This window comes from Mirounga leonina, unplaced genomic scaffold (assembly GCF_011800145.1).
Source record: "Mirounga leonina isolate KUSES-001 unplaced genomic scaffold, KU_Mleo_1.0 Mir_173, whole genome shotgun sequence".
Lineage (NCBI taxonomy): Eukaryota > Metazoa > Chordata > Mammalia > Carnivora > Phocidae > Mirounga > Mirounga leonina.
In genome coordinates this window covers 46,798,446-46,820,672 of record NW_023270447.1, presented here as the reverse complement: position 1 = coordinate 46,820,672, position 22,227 = coordinate 46,798,446, and the positions used below count along the sequence as shown (strand labels likewise).

At 41.9% G+C, this 22,227-nt stretch overlaps 1 protein-coding gene across 19 annotated transcripts in view; it reads left to right on the top strand.

The window, feature by feature from the left end:
• The window catches only part of FGGY (FGGY carbohydrate kinase domain containing), a 393,096-nt gene that overhangs the window by 52,501 nt on the left and 318,368 nt on the right, over positions 1-22,227 (top strand). For 16 of the 19 annotated variants that reach the window (XM_035018443.1, XM_035018429.1, XM_035018436.1 and 13 more), the window contains one exon: positions 10,726-10,814. The exons of the other annotated variants lie outside the window; for them this stretch is intronic. Coding sequence is in view for 15 of the 16 variants with exons in the window: in XM_035018429.1 (XP_034874320.1) it covers positions 10,726-10,814 (89 nt within the window). In the remaining variant the exon portion in view is untranslated. The remainder of the gene's footprint in view (positions 1-10,725; positions 10,815-22,227) is intronic. 19 annotated transcript variants of the gene reach the window in all.

The following is a 22,227-nucleotide window of genomic DNA, read 5'->3' as shown; positions in this document are numbered from 1 at the left end:
GCCTCCCACATAAAACTTCTCCTTGGCTGCTTGCCCACAGCCATCGCTTTCTTTCATGACCATGCAGTATCCTTAGTTTATAACAGGTATTATTAAACTTGGGTTATTCTTTTTCTTTTTTTTAAGATTTTATTTATTTGAGAGAGAGCATGAGAGAGGGGAGGGGTAGAGAGAGAGAGAGGGAGAAGCAGACTCCCTGCTGAGCAGGAAGCCTGATTCAGGGCTTGATCCTAGAAGATCCCAGGATCTGGAGATTATGACCTGAGTCAAAGGCAGACGCTTAACCGACTGAGCCACCCAGGCTCCCCTAAACTTGGATTATTCTGTACTATTTGTACATGACTGCCAAGTGTTTCATATACAGACTCTGTTCCACTTACCCAGTAAACAACATGAGAATTGGGGCCAGTATACACCTGCCTTTCATGCATGGTCTTAGCACAGACTTGACCACAAACCGGGGCTGATAGACAAATTGTAGCATGGTCAATAACTATTTCATTTGAGAAATAATTATTTCATGCTAACTGTAGAGATACAGATGAGAAAATTATGGTCTTTCCCTTAAAGGAGGTAACAGTCTAGTTGGAGAGACAGATAGGTCCCCATATAATTTGAGAAGAGTAAGGATTGTGGAGGAAACTGCTAGTTTCCTGTTTATTGGGGATGTGCCAAGATGGGCACATTAACATCTATCAACTCATCAAGTTGAATCCTACTAACAGTACCGTGAACTAAACATTGCTGTAGATGAACATGAGACCCGTGGATAGTAGGCGACTCACTGTCCAGAAGGAATACAGCTAACAAGGAGAAGAACCAAGGTTTGAAGCAGAACGTGTCTGTCTCTAAGGCTCCTGCTGCTTCCTGAAGATGGTAACAGGTCACGCCACTGACAGTCTAGTAATAAGAACAGTCATTTGAGAAGTGCTTACTCTGTGCCACATGCTCTAAACATTTCACATACAATTGCTCATTTGTTCCCTCAACAACTCGATGGTGTAGGTAGTAGTATTGTTCTCTGTAGTTATTATAGGACCAGGAAATTGAAATGGAGAGTAGTTAAGTAGCTTTCCCAAAGTCCTATGGCTATGAAGTGTTAGAGCCCGGATATGTACCCTTGCAGTCTGGCCCTGGAGAAGAGGCAGCAGAATGTTCTGAGGCGCCCCCACAGAGAGCAGCATACTGCATTTTCAGAACTGCCACTGCATCAGTCCGTTTGGAGAATCAGGGACTGGGGGGTGCTGATAGGTGAAGGTGTTGAGAGGTGAGGCTCAAGAGGAAGCTGGAGCCAGGTCACAGAAATCATATAGTGTTCAATGCCCTCTACAAAGACCTTCACAAAAGACACAAGAAATGTTCTATGGAAGGGATGTTTTCTGTGATGTTGAACTATTCCACATCCACTGAAGTTATGGTCTTTTTCTATTAGTCGAGTTGTGAAAGGATTTCTCCGTTGTGGACCTTGTCTGTGCCTTGCAGGAAATGACAGTGGAACTCTGTAACAGTGGGATATACCTGCCCAAATAAGGCCCAAAGAAACGCCAAATGGAACAGTAAAGCATACCTGCCCTTTACGGGTTGGGGATGAGTAAAGTTCAGGTTGAAGGAAATTTGGGGAAGAAAGAGGAGGGGGCATCCATGTCAGCCAGCCTGGCCCTGATGCCAGGTTGTCCTCAGGTGTCCCGGAACACTGGCCATTTGATGGAGTGCTGTTCCTGCCTCAGCCCCCTCTGCAGTGGTGCTTGGCAGCCATTCAGCACGGGGTTGCACTGACCCAGGAATCCAAGCCAGGATGTGAATGAATCCATTTTCCAATTAAAATGAAACTTCTCCAAAGACCTACTCACCCCAAGAAGAGAAATTTATCTTCCTGGCAGTCTGGTTTGGCTAGAATGTCTCTGCTCCCAAGACAGACGGTGAAAAGCCATTAACTTGAATGAGGAAAGAGAGACTGGGACAGTTCTTATTCACAATCTTATTCATTTATTCATTCATTCCTTATTCCCATTTCCACAAACGCCTCTTTAGCTTATACATCTCTGCTCACTTATTTATTCCTCCATTCAGCTAACATTATTCATCATCTATATAGCAGATACAATCCTAGGTCCTGGGAATAGATTTTAAAAAAGAAGAAGTCTCCCCTTCACCCTCCACTCCCCGCCCCCCACCTTGGAGCTTTCAGTCTAGTGAAGGAGACAGACCCATGAATGGGTGTGACGGGAGGTGCCATGATAGGGATATTCACAGAGTATTATGGCAGTATAGCATGGGATCACCTTACTCGGGACTCAGGGAAGAGTGTGTGGAGTGGGTAATAACCTGAGTTGAGTACGAAATGATGAGTACATGTTGGCCAGGTTGAAGAGGGGAGGGTATTCCAGGTAAGATACACTAGGAATCAAGATATAATGGTAAGAAAAAGCATGGTGTATGTGGGTAATTCTAGTATAGTATCTCAGAGTGATCAGAGACGAAGCTGGTGAATAAGACATGGGTTGTATATGCCATGTTAGTGGATTTTATTTTTAACTCCAAAGGTAGTAGAAAACTTTGAAGGGTACAAAGTATACTAGATTGAAAGCTCCCTGTAGGTGGGAGCTGTGTCCGTTGTTTGCTTGTTTCCTTAGCACTGAGCATAGTACCTGACATGTAGAAGATAACCAAATAAATAATGAATGAATGAGTGAATGATTTATATAGTCAAATGTACATGTTACATAGGTGATTGTGTTCTAATTGGCTGTGTAGATGGTGGGAATCGAAGGGGGTGAGATTTGAAAGTTAGCCACTGTATCAGTTGGGGTGATAACAAACCACTTCAAAACTTAATGGAGTGAAAAACCAACCATTTATTTACTTCGTAATTATGCAGTTTGTTGATTTGGGATGAGTTAAGATAAATGATCTTTCTGGTCTCTACTTAGTCAAGAGTAGAGTAGGTTTCCTGGGTAGGGTTTTGGTCTTGGCTTTGCTCAGCTCTCTTGCATGTCTGGAGCCTTGGCTAGGGTGGTTCATTTCTGCTGCACGTGTTCTCTCGTCGTCCAGTAGGCCGGCCTGAACTGCTTCACCAAGCAGCACTCCACTCCAAGAAGACAAGAGCAAGGTATTTTGAAACCTTCATTCAGAAGTAACAAAGTGGCACCTCTGCTCCCTTCCGCTGGTCAAAGTAAGGCCAGACCAAGTGAAGTGGTAGGCAAACGGATTCACCTCTTGATGGGAAGAGCTACAGTGTTATATTGCAGAGGGCATTAATACAGGGAAAGGAAGAATTATGGCCACTTGTAGACTGTCCATAGATATGATAGCTGTAATCTAGGCAATAGAATGTGATGGACTGAAAATAGGATAGTGATCTAAGATGTAGTGTGATGGTTAATTTTATGTGTCAGCTTGACTGGGCCTCAGAGGGCCTAGACATTTGTTCAAACATCATTTTGAGTGTATCCAAGAGGGTGTTTCTGGATGAGATTGACATTTGATCTGGTAGATGGAGTAAAGCAGATTGCCCTCCCCAAGGTGGCCTCATCCAGTCAGTTGAAGACCTGAGTAGAACAAAAAGGCTGAGTAAGAGGGAACTTCTCCTACCTAATTTCCTTGAGCTGGGACATTGGTCTTTTCCTGTCTTTGGACTTGGACTGGTTCTTTTTGGGTCTTGAGCTGTTGTTGGCCTTAAGACTAGAAATTATACCATAATTTCTCCTGGGTCTCAGGCCTTCAGACTCAGATTTGAACTTCTGGGTCTCCAGCTTGTCTACTGCAGATCTTGGGACTTCTCAGCCTCTATAATTGTGTGAGCCAATCCTTATAATAATTTTCTTCATATACATATGAATAAGATTTCATATATATGAAGGGTATATATATATATACATATATATATATATGTATATATATAATCTCCTTTTGGTTCTAGTTCTTTGGAGAACCCTGACTAATACTAATAGAGGGTGAAGTGTTGGGGACCTCTTCATGAATGAATTGGGATGGATGATTGGATGTACAAAATGAGAGAGAAAGAGAAGTAGAAGATGACCCTTTGGGTAACTGGAGCAACTGACATAGAAATCAAGGCAGAGGAAAACATTTGGGGAAAAACCACAGATTCTGCCTTGCACGTATTGAGTTAGAGGTGCAGTGGAACATCCAGGAGGCATGTCTCAGAGGAGTGTGGAGTTTGAGATTTGGCAAGTCATCTGACTTGTAGTTGGTTGGAGCAGTGGGAGTAATTGAGATTGCATAGGCAGCATGTGAACAGTGAGAACATTTGGGTGAGGGAGGAGCTCTGGGGAGCATCCACAATTAAAGGGCAACTAAGGAAAAGGTGCTCAAGAAGTAGATGAAAAAGCAATGAGAAGCGATCCAGGAGAATGAAGTATTAGGGAAAACCTCCTCACCTCTTCACTAGTCCAGATCTTCTGCTTTCTTTCATGTCTGTTCCAAGACCTTCTTACCCATGCCAAGGCCTTCTCTTCATATTAGGACCCCATCCATCCCTCCTTCCCAACGACAGTACCACCCACGAGGAATTGTGTTGTCTAGATCACCATCTCCTTTCCTCCTGGTGCTTCTGCATTTTTTTATGTTTTCGGGAGGCGGGCACCTGAACTAGTCCTGGGCTCATCATTAGTGATCTACATTTTAGTCTGCTTTGCACTTATCTGTGCGTAACCTTAGGACAGGGTGCTCCCTTTCCGGGTTTTAGTTTCTCAACCTGCAAGGTGAGGTTGATCGCTTCCTGCCTTCCCTGCCCTACAGAATTATACAGAGCAGATGAGCTCATGCATGTCAAAGTGCTTTGACATACATGGAGCTCTGTAGCAGTAATGAGGGTGAAACTTGTTGATTTATCAGGCACTCTACATCATTTCATTTATTTCTCACAACATCCTTTGAGATAGATGCTAGTAATACGGCACTTGAGGAAACTGGGGCTTAGAGAATTAATTTGCCTAAAGCTACACAGCTGGGAAGTGGTGATGCTAGTAATCAAACTCAGGTCTGCCTGACTCCAACGTTCTTAGAGCCCACATTCCACAGCCTTGTTTTCCTAATGCATGTGGTGGTATCACATTCCTGGCGAAGTCAGCTTTGCTCAATATGATCAGTTTTCATGAAAATGATAACTTTTTTTATGGTTGGGAAATCAACTCTAGTGTGGGCTAGAAGTTTGCCTTTCTGTACAACCATAGGCCTCTAGGGGGGATGGTGGGGGAGGATGCCTACAAATCTAGTTCCTAAAAATTAATTTAAATTATACAATGGAATTATTTCATTTCACAAATAAGTTCTATGATAGTACAGTTAAACAAATCCCTCTCTAATGGGGGCTGTCCTGTCAATTCAGATTTTTGTTTGTTGGGTTTCATCTTAGTGGCATAGATGCTTATTCAACTTGACCTCTAGGCTTCTGCTCACATCTCTTCCCCACAAAGCCTTTTCTGGCTACTCCAGCCCCAAAGCTCTTTCCCTCCTCTGAACCTTGTCTGTGATTACTCATTAGAGGCAAATATATGGCCTACACAAAATATTATGATAAAGTTATGAGGCTGACTCACCAAACCTTGGTATCAGGCTCATTACATTATTGTCATACATCATCTTAACTAATTACCTTTTCCTTTGTGCACATCTTTCTCCAGCCCTGCTGTAATTTTCTTTTGAAAGAGCCTGACTTTAAATTTCTTTATACCTCCTGAAACTTTCTGCATTTTTTTTTCCCCCATGTGTGAGCTGGTTTTTGCCCTCTGGGAATCTGTCATTTTGAGGCAGATTTAAGCACATGTTTATATAATTGGGATACAGCGGGGCCCTGGAGGGATTCAATGAAAGGATGGCATTTGAGTTGGATTTGAATCAAAGGTAGAAGCTTGGTTATGGGAGAAGGTGGGGAAGGCAATCCAAGTAGAGGCAGGAGCCTCCACACAGGCGTGGAAATGTGGAAGGAGCATAATGCATTTGGGCAAGTGAAGGGAATGAGGTGAGTGCCGGGTGCAGCGCACGAGGAGATGAGCCGGGAAGGATTCGTCATTATAATGGCCAGGGTGTTGAGTGTCCTGAGGGCTATGCCAAGGAGTTCAGTGACTCTAGGCCAGGAATGTAATGGTAAGTTTTCAGTTTTTAGATACCTCTAGTAGCACAAACCTCTCAGCGTTATCTGCCTGTCTGACCGGAGATAGGTCTGGTGTTTGGTCTCTTCTGTGTGGATGGGAGTTTGAAACACACATTTGTTTCATTCATTCTGGGAGGTTTCTGGCTGCAGATTATGACCCACTCTATGTTTTCAGCATCATTTTTCTTTTAAGAATGACACTGAGGATTACGTTTCCTCCTGAAACATCTTTCTTCTCTGGCCTATCAGCTCGTGCCCTAATTTGGAGTCTACGATACAGAGTGAGGATAAGGCTTTTGCTTTTTCTTTGGAAGTTATGCTGGAAAACAACATTGTACTTGGGCTGTTCAGGCAGGATCATTCAGTGGGTGAGCAATTAGGGAACTCTGTTCCCTCCCTTTTGTTCACTGCACACAGCAGATAGCCCAGACAGCACGTCTTTGCAATTCATAATAAAATCCTTGGATGATCCTGTTTTAGCTGCTCATCCCTACCTTCTCATGCTGCTCCTAGACCCTGGTGTCTTCCGACACACCCTGCAGGACTTGCTTCCTGTTCCCCATTAGTTCCTTCAGCATCAAGAAGCCGGGAGATACCTCACTTCCTCCCTGGACACAGAGAGAGGGCAAGGGAGAAAGTTCCATCTCTCTGCTCCGAGGCTGGCAGGGCGGCTGCTGCCTGGCTCTGAATCTTGGCTATATTGCTCTATCTCCACCCTCTGCTGAGACCCGCAGCTGTGTGCACTTTGAGTTGTAGCCTCCTCCCAAGAAATGCTGTGGTTTTATGAAGTAATAGATTAAAAAAAAAAAAAGTAAGAAGTTGTTCTCTGGTTGCTTTCAAGCCTGGGGGATTGCTTAGCTCAAAGGATTGTTATTGGAATGCAGAAGCCTTTAGTGCCAAGTCATACACCCCAAATCACGGCCGATTCCTTTTTTTTTCTTGAAAAGACTAGTTTTTGTTAGTTGCTTGGTAACTGGAAGATAGGCTTAACTCATTCTGCACAGAGAACTTCTAGTGTGAACTGGCTTCAGCTGTCATGTGATGAGATACAGCTAAAGTTGGTGTGTGTTGAGGGCCTGCTCTGTGCTTTCTCTGCCCCGTACACCATCCGTGCATGGAAGGTGTTATTAGGTCCGCAGAAGTTAAATGAGCTGCTCAGGATTGGAAGTGAAATCTCTGAAATTTTTTAAATTGTGTACAGAAATGTATTTGGAAGGGCTTTTGCTTGTTTTCTTCTGTAAAGGATGGCAATAGCTTCCATCATGATGTTCCTCAAAGGCCAAACCCCACATTTCTGACGGGTCTGGGAGCCTCAGGATTGTGACTGTGGTATAGTGGGAGAAAGGAACACTCACTTTAGAGGTAGAAGGCCAGGCCCTCTGTGACTTTGGCCTAAGCCCTGTCTGAAATTGTTTCTACGTCCTTAATGTGAGACTGCTGTATATTCACCTACACACCCCTGAACCGCCCTTAGAGTCACATGTGATCAGGCGTGTGGGGGCTCTCTCGTGAGCTGTGGAGGAATACAGGAGGACAGTCACAGGCCCAATGGTTCAAAAAATAGAATTAATTCAGTAAGATTGAGGCCCTCAGCTGGGACTGTGTACTGGCTGGGGAGTGGGAGGGCAGGAGAGATTTTCCCACAGAACTGGATTAAAAATCCATCCATGGGGCTACGTGCTCTTGGCCCATCTGGCATTCGATGACAAAGCACTTGTGAATCATGTAGCCCAACATAAGAACAGCATGGGATCCTTACAGATAGTCTGTCAGCATCTCAAAGTAAGAGATCAGGCTTTAGGAGGCATTCCCTCTCATCCCTGTAAACTCTGCCCCCTTCTCTTTGCTGGCTAATCTCCAGACTGCTTTTGTAGAGAAAGCAGGGACCATATCGCTCTCTCTTCCTCCAAGACCATGTGTGTTCTTAAGGATACATCATACTTCTAATTAGATGCTTCTGGTTTCTCATCTTATAGACAGAGGTTGGACTGGGGTCTGTGGCTTTGGTAGATGAAGCTGGCCCGGTCTCAAGAAGAAATGATGTTCCCTGGCTGCCTCACGCCTCCTACTGCAGTGTGTCTCTTTTTGGCAAGAAGCTTGAAGTTCTCTTGGAGACATTTGCTCGGGTCCCATTGTCCACAGTGGCTGTCTGCGTGGCTCCAGGCTGAAAGCTCTCATTATGTGAAATCTTTAATGACCATATACAAGATCTAACAGAAGCAGTTGTTTTCGGAGTTTAGGAACATTGTTCAGCTTTGGCTTGAAGTGCTGGTTGTTGCTACTGTGGTTTGGCGGTTCATTTCTGGTGACTTGGCCTTGGACTTCTGGAGCCCGTGGGAGGAGGCTGCCTTTTCTCTTTCTCCCTAGGAACTGATTGCCGAAACCACAGAGCACAGGGAGAGATTTCGGGGGTTGCCCCGAAGACAGACTAGTAGGTTGACTCACACAGCTTCAAAGGCTACCATTTTCCTGATTGTGACCCTATTAGGGTCTGAAGATACAACTGGTTCATAGCTGTGTTAGGCACATTTAGTCAGCTGTGAGTTTTGCCTTGTTTGCCGTGAACATGTATGGGCATTCAAAGAGAAGCTTAGCCCTTTCTAGATGTAAGCTCTCAACCCCAGTGCTTAGGAGTTTAAAACAAATAAACAACAACAACAATAATGGAAAATGGGCTTCACACTGTCATTTACTTCTGAACCCTTTTGATATTACTGTTGTTTTAATGGGACCCTGGACCTGGGATTATACTCAGTTTCTCTGTCATGCACATAGATAGTTCATACAGTAGTGATAGGGAAGGAGGAAGTAGGAAGAAAGAGAATTTGAGGGCAAATGTAGATAAAGGCCAGTCATATGTCTGTAAAGTAGATGTAATAATACTCAGAACTTTCCCTCATTCGAAGGAGATAACACAGGTGGAATCCATTTCTAAACTCAAGCATTCTTCACATGAAAGAGATTAGAAGGTGAAAGTGAGCAGTTTGTCTAGTTGTCCAACAAATATTTATTGAGTGTCTGCTGTGATTCACCCTCTCATGGACACAGGAATATATCTCTTGTGGAACTTCTTCACTGTGGCCCTAAGGTTCCCCAAGATACTCTGTGCTTATGATACATTCCTTTTATTGTAGCCTCTTGGGAAGGGAATAATTGAAACCAGGACTTGGAGAGTTGCCTGGATGGTAGGAGACCTTTTTTGCTACTGCTTCTGTCTGCTTTACTCTTTTCTTTGCAAAGTTCTGCTTCTCTAGGTACTTGGCAGAAAATGTCCACTTTATAGTTTCCAAGTTTATCTCCCCTCATTCATAGGCAGAAGTTAAATGACTCCATTTGGATCCTGAGTCTAACTTCCTTGGAGAAGGAACCTGATTGGCTCAGTTAGGTCATATGTCCATCCCTGGTCCAGTTAAGTTGTAAGGCGACTGGAGTCAGGTAGCTTCTACCTCACGGCTAACAGTCCAGTCCTTTGGAGGGAAGGAGAGGAGAGAGTTGTGGGGTATATCATAGTGCATAAGATTGACAGGGTCCTTGACATTGTAGAGCTTATATTCTTACAGTAAAGAAAGAGAGTACACAAATAATTGTGGGGTAGTGTGGGTCGTATGAGACTCAGACCTACCCTGAGTAGGAGATCCTAGAAGGCTTCTCCAAGGAAGGGTGGATAGGGTTGACCAAAGTGGGCAGGTGAGTGGATCCTGGGAAGCAACAGGGTGGTGGGTGAGGAATCCATGTTCTAGACAGAGATGGCAGAGGAAAGAAAAAGCCCAGTGGCAAGAAAAAAAATCTGACCACATTTGGCAGTGTGGAAGAGACTGGAAGAAACAAATGTTTAGTTATTTTATAAGAATAACGTGGGGGGCGCCTGGGTGGCTCAGTCGTTAAGTGTCTGTCTTCGGCTCAGGTCATGGTCCCAGGGTCCTGGGATCGAGGCCCACATTGGGCTCCCTGCTTTGCGGGAAGCCTGCTTCTCCCTCTCCCACTCCCCCAGCTTGTGTTCCCTCTCTCGCTGTGTCTCTCTCTGTCAAATAAATAAATAAAATCTTTAAAAAAAAAAAAGAATAGCTTGGGTATGTGCCATTCTCTTTGGCTCAGACTGGAAGTTCTTTGAAGGCAGGGACCAACTGTTCTCCTGCCTTTGGAACCCATTGATGTGGGGAGAATTCTACATGGCGGGACACATTCCATTTCATGGGGTAGTTTCTTAGTGCAGTTTTCTTCCCAGCTTATAACTGTTCAGCTTTGAAATCTTGCTGTGTGTCTTGAAGTGTATCCTGTGACCCCTCACTGGGAAGATGGATTGCACATCCTCACAGAGTATGCTTCTTCCCCTCCAGGCTGGCCAAGGGAATAAAAGGGAAATGATGATCATTTTTAGAAGGATCAATAATTGCCAATTTTTCTTTCCTATATAGGTACTGCTTACATAGCATCCCCGCCCCTCCCCGGCCCCCTGGCCCCCCGGCCCCCTGGCCCCCAGCCCCTGAACAGATGTTTTATGGGACACTGTTGGCTATGCTTTTGTTTGGAAAAATTTGAAACATTGAAAGAGGGGAAGGGTAGGGGGAAAAAAGCCCATAATTGATTCTAATATATATTTAATTTGGCAGAACTTGAGAGAGACTTGCTGGGATAAGGCGGGACATTTCTTTGATCTCCCAGACTTCTTATCGTGGAAGGCAACAGGTGTCTCAGCACGGTATGTTAATTACAAGTTGGATTTTATTTGTGCTCATCCATTCTCGGGTGTCTGTATATATATTGCTTTCTTAACTCGCTTTGACTGGATATACTGTTTGTACATCTGCATGCGATTTTGCATACTTGAAACATCTTGAATCCATCTTCCACCTCCACTGCACATGCCCAAACACCACTGTTCCTATGAGGCCTGGAATGTTGGTATCCAAGGTGAAGACCATTCATTAAAATTGGACACATTTGAAGGAGACATGAACAGTCCATCATGAAATGTGACTGTTTTTCCAAAGGCACTTTTTACATGATGAATAAAAGAAAAAATATATATATTATTTGGCCCCTAAATTGAAGGCAAGAGATATGTTTTTCGAGGAAGGTGATTTTAACTGGATGAGTGGGTTGCTTTTTATATTAATGTACCTGAATCATTGCAGAGTGTAGAGGTCTATATGTTGAAGTCACAATATTTTTCAATAAATTATGAATGTTATAAATAAGTATGTGCTACATGGCAGAGGCAATTTAAAAAATACTTGGTGTGAAGTAGCAGCTGCTATAATTAACAGAGTGGGTTTGTGTGTGTAATAGAGACAGGTTGAACATGAAATCTCAACATCTGCAAGTCTGTTGTCATCCTGACCTCAGGTTTCAGGGGATACACAAGAGAGGCAGCAGGACAGGGGGAGGGGTTTTCTCATCTTGAAAATGATTTCGATAATCTGTATTGAACAAATCTGTGAGGAAGACGATCATTTCCCAGAGGACAGATAAACCTGTATAAATACATATATTTAGGGAGGCAGGTGTTGATCTTAAAGTCAGCTCCTTCAAGGAGAGCTAAATCCTCCCCATTTTCCTTTTTATTTAAAGTCGAGGGAAGCTTGGAATAGGAGTACCATTTTCCCTGTGCTCTTCCTGTCTATCTCATTTTGTATGATTTGGACCTTTTCTTGGTAACAGTTGATAAGAGTTCAGTGTGAGGGGCTTCCAGAAAGGAGATAGTAGAGGGTGTGTTTCACAAGCACGCCATTCTTCATGTGAATCATGCTCCCCTACTGCCAGGGAAATGATCATTAGCCACAGGTCTCAGGGAGTGGGGATCCACATGTGTATAAAAATGGCCTCAGCACACCTCAGGTACTTACCCCTGTCTGGGGGAGCAGGCTCTGGGGGAGTGGTCTGAACTTGACTCCAGAAGGTACAATTAGTCACTGTTGTACTGCTATCACCAATGGGGATGTCAGTGTGTGGGTGAAGATATCATCTAGAGCATTCTTCTTTTGATGTGACATTAATTGTCTGAAGTTATTTCTAGAAGGACCTTTCTTTCTACCTTCGTGCAATAGTGAAAGAACTATTTCCATCATTTTAGCCAAAGGGACCTATTAGTCAAAGCAGTGCTAATAGTGTGGGTGTTGGTAATACTCCATTGGCCCACAAAATTTAAGGGCTCAAAAATAGAACTGCAGGGCGCCTGGGTGGTTCAGTCGGTTAAGTGTCTGCCTTGGGCTCAGGTCATGATCCCAGGGTCCTGGGATCAAGCCCCATGTCGGGCTCCCTCCTCACAGGGAGTCTGCTTCTCCTTCTCCCTCTGTGCGCTCTCTCTCAAGTAAATAAATCCTTTAAAAAAAAAAAAAAATAGAACTGCAGATAGAGGAGGATCTTGCTTTCCTTCTCTTTTTCCTTCAGTGTTATTCAACCCAGGGAGTTGACTTCTTCCCTGGTTCTTCCTGATGGCACTGGATAGTCTACACCCTCATTTCCTGGTGTCTGATGCCATATTAAGACAGCAAGGAAGGGACTTTTGAAGCTAGCTCTGGCTCAGATTTCAGTGTGGTGGCATGCATACCTACTGTGGAGTCACAGTGTGATTTGTAATTCTCCATTCTGCCAGACGTGAGATGTGTGACCTTGGGCATGTCCTTTCCTTCTTTGAACCTATTTTTAAAATGGGGGTCATGATACCTACCTTGAAAGCTTGTTGGGAGAGTCCTATTAAAGCAGTTTTTCCAAACTAGCCTGATGATAGGAATCAGCTGACTCATTTATTCAAAGCACAAGATCCCCAGGGCCTCCAGTTTTTAGCCTACTGAATCAGAATCTCCATGGGATACCTGGGAATTTATAGGTTAAACAAGTACCCCAGGTGGTTATATATGATCAGGTAATTTTGGGCAACACTGCTTAACAGAATATACAGGAAATTGATATGACTCTAAAGTACTTCACACCTGTGAGGGATTGGAAGTATTTTAAAACTTAATGAGCCCAGTAAATTTGAGAACAGGAGCTTCTTTTTTGGCCCATCAGAATGTGCTTGGGGGCTTCCATCGCCACCACAACAATCTGAAACCTTTCTCAGGAAGCAGAAAGTTTAATGTTCAGAAATGATTTATTGGCTCTCCAGTCTCCCCTGTCATTTTTTTTTTTTTTTTTCTTATTGGCTGTGACACTCATGACTCATTCTATTTTCATTAGTACAAATCTGCAATCCCCCCTTCCCCTGCCCGTTGCCCCGGGCTCATGAGCACCTTCAGAGGCCTTCTCTCCAGCTTTTCTCTCCTCGAGCAGAGCCTGTGGACCTTGGGCACCAGGCAGAGTTTCTCTTGTGAGGTGGTTGCCCTCTCCCTGGCATCCCTGGCTCTTATACCTGTCTTTCTCTCCTGTTGGTTCCTCAGTCTCTCAAGTCCTTCTCCCTTCTCTATTTCACCCTGCACAATTAGGACAAAACAAGTGAGCCCTCTGAGCTTTCTCGAGTATAGAATTGGGACAATGACAGCACCCAATCTGGGGCGTTGTTGTGTGGGCTGACTGAGGTAACAGAAGAACTTCCAACACACTGATGAGAAATTTTTTGAAGGAATTGGCTATTTTATTTAGTTCCCTTTCTCTATCGATTTTGGCAGGGAGTCTTTGCATTAAGTTTCTGGCATAGTGGAAAGAGGGAAATCCTTATAGTCAGACTGACCTGGGTTCAGTGTCTCCGTCGTGTACTGTCTGCAAGAACCTGGAGTGAACTATTTCCCCCACTGAGCTTCAGGTCCTTATCTGGATGTGTCTTCTTAGGGCCATTGAGGGAGTTAGAGGTACTGTGCACACAGTATTGCAACAGTGCATCGTTCTTTTAATGAAAAAATCCCCATTGTCTGTCCCCTTTTCTAGAATAATGGTGATGAGGGTCTGAGTTTAAATGTGCCTATACCAAAAAACTTTGGGCAGTGAAACATGAACTTGGCATCGTTTGGGCCAAGGAGAGGTTCAGATTTGGTCTTTTTTTGGCTCTTACTATGATTGTTTTGGGAGGCTTTGGAGAAATGAGTGCCAGAAAAACTAGAGGGTGTTTTTTCTTTCTTTCTTTTTTTTGCTTTTTATTATTCTAGTGGAGTCAAGGCTAAAAAGTGATCAGATTTCACCTTGTCTTAAAGATTTCAGACTTGTTGTTGGCAGTGACATTGTGTAAGAAGTCCTCCTTCTCCTCTTCCCCTATTTGGCTTTGTCCTCCCCTTTTTGTCCACCCACCTTTAGTTATTGTTCTCATTCCCCTAAATATGGTAGCTACCCTTGTTTATCTGGGTCACCGAGAAAAGTCACCACCTGGCCTATAATTAATTTGTAATTCAGCACCATTCTTTTCATTATATGAATGAAAATAATGATTGCTATTTTTGTTAATAATGCTATTGTTATCATTTTCAGGCGCCTTCTCTCTATCTGTGCTAGGCATATTAGCAAATATGAACCCCATTAGTCCTCATGACCATTGGTTAAAGCAGGTGGTGTTATCACCATTTTGCAGTTCAGAAACTGAAGCTGGATGCTTTAGTAATTTGCCCCGTTCTAACCCTTGAGTGGGTCACTACTCAGAATTTTGGTTACATGACAAATGGGAAGTCAGAACTTTGAACAATGTAATTTTGTATTATCAGACAAAAACATATTCATATATATAAATCCTCCCTCTAAAAAGATTTGAGATGACTGATAATAGGATAAGATAAAAGGATAAAATATGTATGAAAAATCACAAAGGAGTAAAATATTACTAGAACAACTAAGATGAAGCTACGAACTTTGTAAAAGCTCCTAAGATTTTCATAATTACTAATAGATTTGTTTCCAAGCTTCCTAGTGGCCAAAGCAAAGATTAGAGCATTATCAAGATTAACTGAGTAAACAGATAAGAACCTTACTGCTGTTCAGGAGAAGTAGAACTCTAACACTGGAGAATGAGAGCAATTTCTCCTAGTTATCAAAGGTTGGCAGTATTCTATAAATTATTTAAAAGTGTGACTTAATAAATTTAATTATAATTTCAAATACACTTTTTATTTTAAAACAGTTTTAGATTTAAGTTGTAAAGACAGTATAGGAGGATTCCTAAATATTTGACACCCAGTTTCCTGTATTATTAATATCTTACATTAGTATGGTACCTCTGTCACAATTGATGGACCAATATTGAGACATTATTATTAACTAAATTCCATACTTCATTTATACAGCTTTAGTTTTTACCTAATGGCCAGGTTCCTATCCAGGATACCATAAATGTATATGGTTTAGTCATATCTCCTTAGGCTTTTCTTGGCTGTGATAGTTTCTCAACTTTGTTCTTGATGACCTTGACAGTTTTGAAGAGGACTAGTCATGTATATTATAGTATGGCCCCCTAATGGAATTTGTCTGATGTTTGTCTCATCATGAGACTTGGGTAGTATGGTTTTGGTAGACCACAGTACCATTCTCATCATATCACATCAAGGGTACACGCTATCAGTGTGACTTCATGTTGATGTTGACTTTGATCACCTGGCTAAGGTATTGTTTGTTAGATTTTTCCACCCTTAAGTTACTCCTCTCCTCCTTTTAGATGGTACTTTTTGGAAGGAAGTCTCCATGCACAGTAGGCATGTAGGAAGTTATGCTTCATCTCCTTGATGGCGGAGTATCTACATTTATTATTTTGAATTATTCTGTATGGGAGATTTGTCTGTTTTCAATTCACTTATTTTCACTTCTTTGAACTAAAAGAAATTGACGGCCAGGCTCTTTGAGTGTAAGAGACACATTGGTAAGTTTGCTTTAGAACTTACTTACATGTTAGGCACTTGCAGTAATGAGCACTGGGTGTTGTATGCAAGTGATGAGTCACTAAATTCTACCTCTGAAACTAATAATACACTATATGTTAATTAAATTGAATTTAAATAGGAAAAAAGAAGTTACATGTTAAAATTTCTGAGACTTTTCTATGGCCCATGAGACAAGGGGGCTGATTTATAAAATCTCAGGTTGATTTTCCCCTTAGATTTCTTTACAGGATATGTTTGTTTATTTCCCTTCCCTTTCCTCTGCACTACAATGTACAATTCTGTGTAAGTTGTCAGTATTCTGTCTTCTACTTAAAGAGATGAATTTTATGGTTTTAAGAAACTGTAATCCCTTTTGAAGTAGCAAGTATTTTCCTGATTTGCATGGTTCTCTATGTTTTGAGTTTATAGGAGATATTATTGTACTGTTATTTTTTCATGGCTATTTGCTAATCTGTCAGGAGAAGATTCTGGTCAGGTTATTGATCCAGATCTGTAATCATTTTCCAGATATAATCTCCAGTATCTCAAAAATAGTATCATATTTAGACTTTTATTCTACTGTGTTTCTGTTTTGTAAAAAATTATAAATCTACTTGTATAATTTATTTTTTACTTCATATAGTAGTCTATCTTCCATATCATTAAATATTATCTCAAAACATGTTTTGGATACCTGTATAATATGCTACTCTATATCAGTATAATGTCTGTGTCAATTTTGCCAAGTTTTTAGGATTAAAATGGTATTTTATTTATTTTTTAAGATTTTATTAGAGAGAGCGCGTGCACAAGAGAGAGAAAGAGAGAGTGAGAGAGAGCGCACACATGAGAAGGGGGGAGGGGCAAAGGGAGAGGGAGAAGCAGACTCCCCGCTGAGCAGGGAGCCCAACACTGGGCTCAATCCCAGAACCCTGGGATCATGACCTGAGCTGAAGGCAGGCGCTTAACTGACTGAGCCACTAAGGCGCCCCCAAATGGTATATTATTTTAACTTTCACTTTTTGACTATTAAATGCAGCTAATTTTTCATATATTTAGCAACCACTGGTTTTATTAATTTATGTCAATGTCAGTTATTACGTCCATTACTATTAAAAATGTCAATTACTAATATTTATATTGGATTTTGGTGTTTTCTTAGATATTGGTGAGAACTCTATGTGATCTATCAAAAGGATTGAATTATTGTTTTGGTATTTTCCCCAGGTGTTATTTTTGAAAAAATTTTAAACCTACAGGAAAGTTTAGAGAATGGCATATTGAACACCATATCTTTACCTACCTTCCTCAACATTTTGTTCCATTTGTATCTCAAGTGCTCTGTTTACTTTGCTGAACCATTTGTAAATGAATTGCAGACATCACCTACTTCCTCCTGAATTCTGCAACATGATCGCCTAAGACTACTGACAGTCTTCTATGTAACCACAGGGTCAGGGTCATCATTACACTTAGAACAATTAACATTGATCTTCATTATTTGAATTCCTAACAGGTGTCCCTGTTGTTAAGGGTTCAAAGTGTCACTCACTCTAGATTGCCACTGGGCTTCTGACTGATAGAGACTACATAAAAAGCATATTAGCTAAATGAAGAACTGAAACCTACCTCATTATTTCAGAAAATGACACTTTAACCTCTAATGTGTAGAGCTTCTGGTATATTGGATGGATAATGCAGCTCATAAGTGAGACTAAACCACCATCTATGTGTTCAGGTGAACGTGTACATATATGAGGGAAGGCAGACCAGATATGTCAGCCAATTCTCTAGTTAAGTAACTGAGTCAGCAACATGAATGTAGACCCTGCTCAGGTGTGCTTACCTGAAGCCAAAGCCTGCTGGTTGCACTTGGGCATAGAAAGGGAAGGAGTATGGTTTTTCTTTCCTTTCTTTTTTTTTAAGGTTTTTATTTATTTGAGAGAGGGAGCACAAGCAGGGAGGAGGGGCAGAGAGAGAGGGAGAAGCAGGCTCCCCTGCTGAGTAGGGAGCCCAATGTGGTTTCATGACCTGAGCTGAAGGCAGACGCTTAACTGACTGAGCGACCCAGGCGCCCCGGAAGGAGTGCATTTGATGTTGTTGAAGGCATGGCTTGTCACCTGTCTTTAACACAATCAGCCTTAAAACGTGGCTTAATATATTTCAGCCTCTCAGCCATCAGATGAGCCCTTGCCCCTTTGGAGAAAATTAAGTAAGGGCATGGGGTGCAGAGTCCGCCATGCCTCCCTGGTGCAGCGCTGAGTGAATAGAGCAGGCTGTGGCTGCCTCGTCCTCCCTGAGGGCTGAGACAGCAGCATGGCCGGAAGAAAGGAGAAACTTCCCACTCTCGGCCTGTGGTGACCTGCCTGCCATCCATGTCCCTTACTTAGTACTTTACTTCCTGATTGCCTTTTGTAGTTGTGTATCTAAGATTAGACTTGATTAAAAAAGAGTTTTGTTGAGATATAATTCACATCCTATGTAAGTCACTCATTTAAAATATACAGTTCAATGCTTTTGATAGATGGCATTATTAATTTTTATTGTAAGTTGTAAAAATAAGTATAACATAAAACTTACCATTTTAACCATTTTTAAGAGTGTATAGTTCAGCGGCAATAATTACATTCCTGCTGTTGGACAACCATTACCACTGTTCGTTTTCAAAATTTACTCTTCTCCCCAAACAAAAAACTGTAGCCTTTAAGCAGTAGCTCCCCATTCCTCCCTTCCACCAGCCCCTGGTAACCTCTAATCTGCCTTCTGTCTCCATGAATTTGTGTACTCTACATACCTTATAGGAGTAGGATCATACAATATTTGTTTTTTTGGGTCTGGCTTATTTTACTTAGCATTATGTTTTCCAGATACATCCATGTTGTAGCTTGTGCCAGAATTTCCTTTTGGTGGCTGAAGGATACTGCATTGTATTCATATACTACATTTTGCTTTTCCATTCATCTCTTGGTGGACGCATGATGGATGATTGGATTGTTTCTTCCTTTTGGCTATTGTGAATAATGCAGTGAACATTGAGGTATAAGTATCCATTTGAGTCTCTGCTTTCATTTCTTGTGGGTATATACCTAGGAGTAAAATGGCTGGGTCATAATGGTTAATCTGTGTTTAGCTTTTTGAGGAATTGCCAGATTTTTCCGTAGTGGCTGTACCATTTTACATTCCCACCAGCAGTATATGGGGATGCCAGTTTTTCTACCTCTTCACCAATACTTTATTTCCTTTTGTATTTCTTTTTTATTATAGCCATCCTTGTAACTATAGATTCTCATTATGACTTAAGGCTTGATTTTTTTAATGTTAGAAATCTGAATGAAAGTAAAATTGATTGAATTTAAATCATCCTAGAGATAACATTTTTTTGGCCAGACCTTAGTTGAAACTGGATAAGGATTCTCTAGGAGTGTCATGAAATTAAAGAGTTCTGGGGGGAAAAAAATCACAGTTGTTCTTGACGTGATGAATGCTAAGGCTCTTCGACTTGCATTGTTTTATGGCTCTACTGAAGGATGATTTCCAGAACAATGGTATAAAACAGTGCTTCTAGGTTCTAGGAAGACTGATTCAGTCATCTCACATTGGCTTATTTTTTAGTATATCTCATAGTGCTGAGAAATGGCCTGTAAATATTAGCTTTCCTTTACCCTTATTTTTGGGAAAGAGAAGTGCTTTCACTGTCTACAGAAGAAGTATGATCTTTACATCTTCACTGAGAAATAATAGAAATAATAGAAAATTAAAAAAAAAACAACAATTGCTTAAACACTTAAGTGTTCATTCTCTTCTGTAAATAAATGGAGACATATGGAGTCTTGAGCTCCTATGTCAGCCCCGTGAAGTTATCAAGGACACTAGCTCTTTTGATATTTTTACTTCACCATCCTTAGCCCTGACTTCTATCCTCAAGGTCACCCCGTGTTTCAAGTTGGCTGCTGGAGTCTATGTTGTCCAGTCTACATTCTCTGTGGGAGGGAGAAGGAAGACAGGTGCGTAGAGAGGATGTTCCACATACCTGAGTCAGCCTTATTTAAACAACATTCATACATCTACATAATACTTCTGTTTGTGTATGCTTGGCCAGCCCTCGGGTTTATGGTCACGCTTAGTTTAATGGCACCCAAACGAAATAGGCTTTTAGCTGGATGCATTGCTACCTGAATGAAATTGGGTTTCTCTTACTACTAAAGCAAAAAAAGAGAATTAGTATTGGGCAAGTAAAAAGATAATCACAAAATTGTCATTTCTCAGGAAATTACATTGATCTATATCTCAGATACCAATGTGTAATCCATCTATGATAGCGATCAGGAGGAAGTTGAGGATGGCTGAAGTCATGGGGGAAGTGGTATATGGTTTGAAGTAACTGTAGCTCACAATTTCTGTCATTCATTCATTCATTCATTCACTCATTCACTTATTCCTTGCATAGATATTAATAGAGCACCCAAGAAGTACCCTCCCTCTAATCTAGCAGTAGGTAGGTACAGATTTGTTTAAGCTATTCAAATGTATGTGAAGTCTAGAGCCAGATACTCCTTAACCCAAAGCTTTGCTCTGCCATTTTTCAGCTGGGTAGATTTGGGCAAGTGGTCTTTGGGCAATTCATTTAATCCCTCTCAGTCCCAGGGTAGGTGTCGAGAGACCGCATAAAGGTAAGTATCCAGAGGCTGAAAGTCCAGGTAGGCAGGAGAGAATGGAATGTTCCGGGTCCATCAGGGGACAGGAGAGGGCTTCTCATCCATGCCTAACAGAAGCACCAGAGTCTAGGCACAGATCCTCTGCGACTGGGCCTTCTACTATTGCCCTACACTGATGCTTGAATGTGGGATCACTGACTGTCCCTCTTTATCTGCCACGTTGAAACTCTGCAGAAGGATGAGTTTCTTTCTTCACTTTTCATCAGTAAAGTAAATCTGGACAGAAAAGGTTAAGAATCCCCACCTTTGTCCTTTGGAACAAAGGAGGTAAAAATGTGTGACCTCAGGTGGTTATGTTATGCACCCTTTGTTAAGAACTACTAGTCTGAATTTGTTCGGTGTCTATGCACTTTTTTTTCAGCCCTCTGCTGTGTACATCTAGACAAGAATTTTCTAGGCCTGAAAGATGATAGCCGATATGACTGTGATTTTCCAGCCGAGCAGCAATATAGCATTTCCTTTACCTAACACTTTGCTCTAAGACCTTGCATCACTTTTAGAATGTAATCCCATGTGCTCTTTCAGTATGGTAAAGTAGAACGACCTCTGAATACGATTCCGCATTTATAAATAGTATGATGGTGTATTCTCTGCTGGAAATGGTTTGAAACTGTGACAGTGTTAAACAGAGATCTCATTTTCCAGGTGACATGACTGAACCCAGAGATGGAGTAGTGGTTGGATTTTGAAGGGACCTCCCCATACCACAAATTGCTTCAGGGTTACTTCTGTGCCCTGAGAAGGCATCCCTCAGACGGACAGGGCATCATGGTCCTTGTGGCTTCTGATATTTGTTTCCCATTCAGTGTGGCTGCCTCTGTTGGACAACTCTTTTGTGAACTTTGCCATTGGGCCTTTGGAATATGTTGTACCTCTGTGATTCTGGGGGCCTAGTTTCAGTCGCTGATGAAAGGTATAACATTCAGTCCTGGGGCCCATGCTCCTGGAAAGGCTTGCTGGTGCCCAGGACCTACATCATGAGATGCACAAGGGGGCATGGTTTGAAACTGGGAAGATGGGTATCTGGCGCAGCTAGGTCACCTTGGGCCTCCTGTCTCTCAGTTCCTTTGTCTGTGAAACTTGGTGGTTGGATTAGGTGATCCCTTCAGCCCTCCCAGGACTAAAGTTCTCAGTCCATGAGATGTATTGGTATTGGCCAAAGTCTCTCTTTGGATTCTTTCTTAAAACTCATTCCTTTGTAAAAAGTTATTGTTAAACTCTACAATTCAACCATTTGGGCTGGAATTTGGTGTCAGAATGCTGTATCCTTTTCTTCTTTTTTCTCTTCTTCACTTCTATTTAGTTTATTTTGAATATATACCTTACTTTTTTCTTGTTTTCTTCATTTTCCTTTCTTCCTCTCTCTAAATTATTGTCAAGGGCCTTTGAAGAGAATTCTTAAATGTTATTAAGAAATTGCAGTCAGGGAGTCCTTTGTTCCCAAGCCATTTAGAAGATTGTTTTTCCTTTTGTTAAATATAAAAAATTGTCAACCTGTGTCATTAAAATGTGCCAAAAACCGCATTCACCAATAAAAAGTGTCAGCTCTCATTATTGCCCAGATATTGTTCTTTTCAAAAGCTGAGCACTCTCCCCAGGCTTTCTAAACAGTCTTCAGCTCATT